At 37.7% G+C, this 8,965-nt stretch overlaps 1 protein-coding gene across 1 annotated transcript; it reads left to right on the top strand.

The window, feature by feature from the left end:
* The first annotated feature begins 5,119 nt into the window (after positions 1–5,119).
* On the top strand, positions 5,120–7,039 carry LOC124942337 (probable mitochondrial saccharopine dehydrogenase-like oxidoreductase At5g39410). Its single transcript, XM_047482817.1, has 2 exons — positions 5,120–5,913; positions 6,209–7,039. Exons 1-2 carry the CDS (start codon positions 5,260–5,262, stop codon positions 6,899–6,901), a joined length of 1,347 nt encoding a protein of 448 aa, XP_047338773.1. The 5' UTR covers positions 5,120–5,259; the 3' UTR covers positions 6,902–7,039.
* Positions 7,040–8,965: the final 1,926 nt, after the last annotated feature.

An 8,965-nucleotide genomic window follows, 5' to 3' on the forward strand; every position in this document is an offset into this window, starting at 1 on the left:
TAATTTTCCCGAACATAAACAATTTAATAATAGTATATTTATTTTATCGTGGGTGAAAGCGGAAAGAGGAAGGGAATTTGAGAGAGAAAATGAGAGAGGGAATGATGTGTCACTATTGTGTGGTTCAAAAAATGATAAAAGATGAGGAGAGAGAACAAAAAGAAATTTTGTTATTTTTTTGACTAATTAAATTGCGCCACATCATTCCTTCCTCATTCCTACGTACTTTTCTCTCTCTCTAAATTAGTAAAATAAATTAAAACAATAAATAAAATTACCTTTTTACCGTTGATACGGACCTTCCCAAAATTATGTTCAATAAAGATGAAGTAATAAGTGGTAAATCGAACTGATCAAGAATTCTGCTCAATCGGGGCCATGAGAGTATGTCCTAAGGCGAGTGATGAGGAGAAATGAATCAGAAGACTATGATATAGAGTGTTGAGTGATGAGCATAGATGAATAAGAAGTTATAATATGGATTGTCTTGAGTGATGAGTATAGATGAATAAAAAAGTTTATGATATGGTTTATGTTAGAGACCATTTATTAAATTTATCCATAGTTTTGTAACAAAAATATATTATAGAATTGTAAAAACAATTAAAATAAAAAAAAAGCTTAGTCACAATTATCATTATAAAAAATTTCAATATTATTTAAAATTCGAACATAGTAAAATTAAAAAGTAATCAATTTTTTTTTTTTAAATCACATGTAACTTACAAACATTTTAAAAATCCTAAAATCACATATATATATATATATATATATATATATTAAAAAAAGTTTAAAAATAATATATTATAAATATTTTATTTTAAATTATTTATATTATAAACTTAGTAGTGATAATTTATAATTGAATATTGTCTTCTAGTTTTAATTTGTAAAAATTTTAAAACATATAAAACAAAACTAACCTATAAGGTAAATATTAGAGGGTCTCATAAGGTAAATATTAGAGGGCTTGGGCTTGAACTTGGGTGGGGCGTGGGGCGTGGGGGTTGAGCGTGGGGCGTGGGGGTTGAGTGTGGGGCGTGGGGTTGAGCGTGGGGCGTGTGGTTGAGCGTGGGGCGTGTGGTTGAGCGTGGGGTTGTGCGTGGGGCGTGGGGGTTGAGCGTGGGGCATGGGTAGGGATGGCAATGGGGCGGTTCGGGGCGGGGAATGCATTTACCGTCCCCGCACCGTTTTAATTTCGGGGAATTTTTTAATACCATCCCCGCCCCGTTCGGTTTTTTTCGGTTTCGGGGAATCCCGCGGGGCACCGTTAATAATTATTTTTATTTAAAATAAAATAAAAATTATACAATAAAATTATATAAACACGTTTTTTAATATAATATATATTATAATATATTAAAATTTATATTATTATAAAGAAATAACATTACTACTCTTATAAAATATAGTGAATACATAAATATATTGATAAGTTAATATATTTAATTATGTTTATGGTGTTCGGGGCAGATTCGGGGTAGATTCGGGGTGAAATCGGGGCGGGTCGGGGCGGGGGACACAAATACCATCCCCGCCCCATTTCCATTCAGTTTCGGGGAAAAACCATCCCAAACGGGGCAATTCGGTTTGGTTTTCGCGGGGCGGTTTCAAATTGCCATCCCTAGGCATGGGGCGTGGGGGTTGAGCGTGGGGTTGAGCATGGGGGTTGTGCGTGGGGCGTGGGGTTGAGCGTGAGGCTTGAGCGTGAGGCTTGAGCGTGGGGCTTGAGCGTGGGGCTTGAGCGTAGGGCTTGAGCGTGGGGCTTGGATCGTGGGGTTGAGCGTGGGGTGGGGCGTGGATCGTGGGCTTGGGCGTGGGGCTCAAGTGTGTGCAATTATACCTTCGCCCTCCTCTTCTTTGGCAACTTCCTCTTCTTGGCCAACTCATTCGCCTTCCTTTTAATGGCCAACTTATTCGCCTCATCAACCTTCCTTTTCTCCTCATCAGCCTTCCTCTTCTTTTCCAACTTCGATAGCCTCTCCTTCCTCTCATTCATCTTTCTCTTAATATCATCAACATCATCCTACTTCCTCTTCTTCATCATCTCATCATTCTTCTTTCTCTTAATCTCATCAACATCATCCTATTTCCTCTTCTTCACCTCCTCATCGTTCTTCCTCTTGTTCACCACCTCATCATTCTTCCTCTTCGTCCTCCTCTCATTATCAAGTGCAACATCATCATTCTTCTTATTCGTCCTCTTCTCAGTATCAAGTGTAGCAGTACATGCCTCTTCTTTTTCTTCTCCTCCACTATTCTTTTGTTCCTTGATTTCCCCCAATAATGTGATTATAAGTTGTTGATTCTCCTTGATAAGCTTGATTTCAGTTTTAATCTCATTTACATCCTTTGTCAGCTCATCAAGTTTTGCATCAGTTTGGGCTTGAGACACTCGATTGGGTGCACAAGATGTAGAATTGTCTTCATCAGTTTGAGGAGTCGTCGCAGAAGGGATTTCCTAAGAGTTGTCTTGGCTAGTTTTATCGTTAACTTCAGGGAGCTTGGGACTAATAAGTCTCCTCTTCTTGGCCGGCGGTTTGGGAGTCCTTTCATGTTTTTCATCTTCTTCACAAACTTCAATCTTTCTCTTCCTCCCATCAAATTCAAAGAATTCATAATAAATGTTGCCTCTCATATCTTCAAAGTCGTCCCCAGAGTACTTATGTTTCTCTTCCTCAGACTCAACAATTTTTCTGAACAATGCACTTCTTCATGGCTGTGAATACCTCCGGTAGGGTATGACTCCTAAGAGATTTATAGAGCACTATCCTTGGGCTTGTAGGATTATCTTGAACATCTTCCAGTGTCCTTTCAGCAAATTTGGGGACGAATGTATCGATAAGCTCATAGGTCCACACTTGGAATGCTTGTGCGAACCCATGTAAAGTATAAGCGACATCACAAACGCTTTTCTTTTCCTAGGTTTTCTTCTTGGAGAGATATAACCCACAGAGGTGTTTCATATCTTTGTCAATACCCTGCAGGGTTGCTCTGAAGGACACCTTTCCCCATGGAAATTGGAAGAACATCTCCATGTCTTCCACCATGTGAAAGATTTTGAAACTTATTTTCCTCCTATTATCAGATGCGAACAGATAATAAATGAGAAATATGAGCCCCATCTTCCATGAATCCTCCTTATCAGAGCATACGACGAAAATGTCTTCAAGCTCTTTCAGTCTAACAACTTTTTTACCCTTAAAATATTTGAGGACAAGGGGTGGACATTCTTCAACCTCCTCCTCCTCCACCGAAAGAAATCTGCCAAAGTTGAGGCCTGTCACCAATGCATAATCCTTCATGCCCCAGCAAACCTCCTTACCATTGACCAAAAACCTTATCTCCTTCGAATTTGAGCTGATTTTTTTGATAAGCAACTGATGGAGTATGGTTCCTGAAAAATATAATGTCGGGGCTTTGAATAGATACTGGAATTGGGTCTCCAAAGCCCTATCCAAAAGATCATGGAGAGTAAACATCTCCTTTATCTTTCCCAAGCTGGAGCCGGTGGATTTCCATGAAATACGGCCATTAAAATCATTAATAATGTTTGGTGCCATCTGCAAAAACAGTAAAATCATATATACACAATGTTTGGTGGATCATATTAATAATTGAATTCACGCACCAAACCACGCCCCACGCACAACCCCCACGATCCACGCACAACCCCCACGATCCCACTCAACTCCACGCCCCACCCTCACACCCCACGCTCAACCCTCACGCCCCACGCCCAAGCCCAACGCCCACGCCTAAGCCCCACGCCCACGTACAAACCCCACTCCCCACGCTCAACCCTCACGCCCCACGCTCAACCCTCACGCACAACGCTCAAGCCCCACGACCCACGCTCAAACCCCATGATCCATGCCTAATCCCCACGATCCACGCTCAAGATCCACGCTCAACCCACCACGCCCCACGCTCAACACCCCACGCCTCACGCTCAAGACCTGCGATCCACGCCCAATCTCCACGCACTATCCTACGCCCCACGCACAACCCCCACGCACCTCCCCCATCATCCACGCCAAAACAAAACAGTAAAGCCTAACTAACTAAGCATTTCTAGGAATAAAGCATTTCAAACCCTAACTAAGCCCTAAACTAAGCATTTCAACCCTAACTAATCCCTAAACTAAGCATTTCAACCCTAACTAAAGCCCCCCTAAACTAAACTCAGGGAGTAGTCGAACTAACCTTAGATAATGACCTTATGACCCTGATACCAAGCTGCTGATAACACAATAGATAATGCAAAAGCTTCCCCTCCTCGTCTGTGGGTAAATCAGAACATATATGAACACCCATAAACAAACATAATACAAGTAAACTCACAATACAACTAAAATGTTTTTGTAACCTATTCATTTCGATTGAAAAAAGAAGAGTGAAAGAATGCATATACATATTGAACAACAAAGTCGAAAGAATCTTACAGCCGGTGTGTAAGAAGGAGGATTGGTTTCCTTTGGCTGTGGTTGTGGTTGTCGCCTGTCGCCGGGGAAGATAGGAGGAGAAAACAGAAAACGGGGAAGGAGAAATGGGATGGAAAAAGGCTGAAGAAAAAAAAAGAAAAAGAAAAAAAAAAGGAAAAAAGTTAGTAAGGTTAAAAAGGGAAAATTTTTATAAAAAAAATATTAAAAATAAAAATGGATTTTTTTGAGGTTAAAAATGGGAATGACCCTCTTTTAAATCAAATTTCCCGATAATAAGAGGTGAAATTCTTTTATTATTTTCGTCCTATTTTTTTATTTTATTAATATTATACTTGCACGGTTTGGTTTCGAAAAATTCTAAGACACCATTCATATTATTACTTTTTTTTAAAAAAAATAAACAAAATATTTATATAAATAAATTTTTAAATATAATATATATTTTAATATATTAAAATTTTATATTATAATATAAACTTAAATTTTTTATAAAATATAATAAACAAATCAATATATTTTAATTCTATACATGTATGTTTATAGTGTTTGATAAGATTAAAACACAACACAAATATCATTTATGCCATATTTCCTGTAAATAACACGATCAAACCAAACGAGACGCAATCCTTAGTTTTGATCTAGAAAAAGCATCGAAATGAACTTTTACCTACTATTTCTAACACGCGCGCAAAGATATTCATTCCCTTTCAGCTCTCTCAAACAGTTATCTTCGAAAGAACCGTCCAGCCGATTGCAAGAAATCTCTAAGATCTGACCTTTTCTCCTTCATTTCCGTCCGCCGCTTTCGAGAATGGACACTTCCATCTATGATATAGTAATTCTTGGAGCATCAGGATTTACAGGCAAATATGTAATCAGAGAAGCACTCAAATTCCTCAACTCCCCCAATTCCCCTCTCAAAACTCTAGCCATAGCCGGCCGCAGTCCGTCCAAGCTATCCCAAGCTCTTGCATGGGCCGCCAGCCCCAATCAACCGCCGACCATCCCCATTCTCTCCGCAGATGTCTCCGACGTTGCCTCCCTTCGACGAATTGCTTCCCAGGCCAGGATCATCCTTGATTGCGTCGGCCCTTTTCGCCTTTACGGCGAACCCGTTGTAGCTGCCTGCGTCGAAGCCGGTTGTGATTACCTTGATATATCTGGAGAACCGGAGTTTATGGAGAAGATGGAGACTTTATATCACGATAAAGCGGCGGAAAAGGGATCTTTGGTGGTTTCGGCATGTGGGTTCGATTCGGTTCCTGCGGAATTGGGATTTTTATTCAATTCGAGGCAGTGGGTTTCGCCAGCGGCGCCCAATCGGGTGGAGGCGTATCTGAGTCTGGAGTCTAGTAAGAGGATTGTTGGTAACTTTGGTACCTATGAATCGGCTGTTCTTGGAGTGGCTAACGCTGATAAACTGCAAGCGTTGAGGCGATCACGGCCAAGAAAACCTAGGCCCGCTGTAAGCCACTAAGCCCTAACATTGATTTGATAACACATCTACTTAATTTACCTAGTACATCTGCTGCTTCCAATTTTAATTTTTAACTTGATCAAGATTGTTCTTTTCTCTTAGGCTATATTATGAAACTTTGTGTTATTTTGGGGTTATTTCGGTTCTAGAAATACAGGTATTATGATATAAATCTAATATTTGAAAACTATTCAAATAACTCAATTTAAACAATAGAAAGCAAAATTAATATTCGAATATATATAGATGTTTATTGTAAATAAACACATCAAATTCTATGCAGATTCCTGGCCCCCTCCCTTCCAAAGGATCGATAATTGAACACGCAAAGAAGTTGGGCCTTTGGGGTCTTAAGCTACCGTCAGCAGATTCTATCGTAGTTCGAAGGACATTAACAACCCTTCTTGAAAATCCACATGGTCTTCAAGGGATTGCCGAGAGTAATGAGCAGATTAAAAACAGAGAAGCATTCTGGTCAACTGTAAAACCAGCTCACTTTGGTGTGAAGTTAGGTACCAAGTACTTGTTAGGTGTATTTCCTTTTATAATCTTTGGGATTTTCTTGGGCCTCTTTGCAAAGTTTTCACTAGGAAGGAAGCTTCTTTTGGCATATCCTTCTGTTTTCAGTCTAGGGGGGTTTAAGAAAGAAGGTCCTAGTGAAGAACAAGTGGCTAGTGCTTCCTTCAAAATGTGGTTCGTTGGGCATGGTTTTAGCAATAGCAATGTCTTTCCACAGCAAAGTGCAAAACCCGATATGGAAATAGTAACTAGAGTAATGGGTCCAGAAATTGGTTATTTAACTACTCCGATAATTCTGGTTCAATGTGCTCTTGTTGTATTAAGCCAACGCGATGCTTTGCCTAAGGGAGGTGTTTATACTCCTGGGATTGTGTTTGGGCCAACTGATCTTCAGAAAAGGCTTCAAGAAAATGGGATATCTTTTGATACTATCTCAAAGGGTCCATTGCTTGGCTGAATCTAACTTGTGTGGTGAACTAGTTGTAGTAGCAAGACCAGCTTTGTTTTAATGTACTTGTGTGTGTGAACTTTGTTTCTTACATTTTGTCTTTATATTGTAAGGAGTTGGAACTTGAAAGTTAATTTCTTACTTACATATTTTTAGGTCTGTTAAATGATTTGGTAGTTAAGTGTTAGACAATAAACTTCTCAATTTGCTACTACTTTAGGTACTCACTTGTTAGTGAAGCCAAACCAATCATCAAGATATGTCAACAAAAATGAAAATTTATTTAGGTGGTTGGAGGCATTATCTCTTACATTTTGCTTGAATATTGAACTTGAGATATTAGGGAATAGTAAGTTCAATTCATTACTAATGATAATCTCTTGTTAACAAAGCCAACCAGTTAACAGGAAGAAGTATAAAACTGTGTCAAAAACAAATACACACAATGTTTTATTTTTTAACTAGTTTTTCCTCTTAAGTTAGGTATTGTCATTAAAAGGTACTCAAAGTATTGTCATTAAAAGCTAAACTTAATTTCCGTAATACTCTATATCCACAATCTAGAGCAAACCATTTTTTTAGGATTTTGAGTGTTCAATAATATTTGTATTGTAAGTAATAAGATGAATATTAGATGAAGGACTGGAGTACTGATGATGCTTTCAGCCATCACAACATAGGTGGTCCTTCAAGATTTAAGATTTATGTTTTGGATTATATATATATATTTTGGTCACGTCAATTTTTTTTTAGTGTTGTTCAATTAATTTTTAGTATCGGATGGTGTCTCATTTTATTTTCATCACTTAGATTTGAGTTGATATTACGTTTTGTTCGGTTTTACATCCTGTTTAGCTGAATCAATTTTTTGTCTCAGACTTTTATAGTCCGAAATATATTTTCAATTGTTGGTGGGTCATTTTGTTTCTCACATCCTATAATTATGTTAGTGATCATATTTTATCGAGTCCGTGCTCGTTCAGATCTAGAGTTATTTTTAATTTTTTTTAATAAAAAAATTACTTTATTTGATTTTCATATGTATAACAACTCACATGTATCCTATAATTATTTGTATAGATAGTCCATTTTCACTTGAAAAGACATTTTTCGGCGTTATTACCAACCCTCGACTAATGATAATTTTAACTATCGCTCAGAATATTTAGTAGAGAGACATTGTTTCATTGATTCGTTCAGTTTTCTCTACTTTAACACTCATTATTCAAGAACTCCTCTATTTTGACACTACATATCGCGGCCGAAGAGAGGGTTGATATTGATAATGCATTTCTCCTCTATTTTGACACTACACCAAATATTGTCCCAAAAGTTGATCGATGAGTCATCGCCTACCGCGAATCTGTACTGTCCATGAAAAGACTTACACATAGTAGATATGTCTCACTAAATGCTACAACCATCTGGTTAGGAGCTACCTTTGGTGAACCATCCAGACCAATCATTTCCATATTTGCATATAATCATATCAGCCCATTGTAACCCCCAAAAATAGGTTCCCCTTACGAGGCATCCCTGTAGCTTAACACGTGTGGAGTGACGCGTGACAATACGTGGGGAATCCCGGGGTGACTGAAAGTTTGATGCGTTTTAACCTTGATTTGCATGTTAGACATCTTTTTTAAAAGATTTTAATAATATCTGGGAGCTTTTGAAATTAACTATGTAAAAATAATTAGGTTTAGTCAAATTTTAATAATCCGGAGATTTTACTTGAAATCCGGTTTAAATTAATTAAACATGATTAATTTAATAATAGATTATTTATTTGAAAACAGAGACACCAAATGATTTTAAAAAAATCAGTAAATTGTACGTTTACAAATGTAACTTGTACCAGAGTTTCCATAAGGGGTTCATTATTTGATTATGCTCGGGAAAGGACTTTCGCGCTATGTCTTCCGCGCATGTTAAAAACGGTTTTATTCATAAATTAAAAGTCTGGCTATCAAAAATTTTATTTATAACATTTATTTTCTTTAATTAGTAGTCCGGGATCCTAAACAAAGATATGTTTAAATTAGATAAATAATTGTACAAAATTATTTAAAA

Source organism: Impatiens glandulifera, chromosome 6 (genome assembly GCF_907164915.1).
Source record: "Impatiens glandulifera chromosome 6, dImpGla2.1, whole genome shotgun sequence".
Classification (NCBI taxonomy): domain Eukaryota; kingdom Viridiplantae; phylum Streptophyta; class Magnoliopsida; order Ericales; family Balsaminaceae; genus Impatiens; species Impatiens glandulifera.

Bases quoted from the DNA above. Each gene is read 5' to 3' on its own strand.
- LOC124942337 (XM_047482817.1), top strand. From the start codon at position 5,260: ATGGACACTTCCATCTATGATATAGTAATTCTTGGAGCATCAGGATTT. The intron at 5,914-6,208 runs GTAAGCCACTAA...AATTCTATGCAG, and splicing joins CAAGAAAACCTAGGCCCGCT to ATTCCTGGCCCCCTCCCTTC.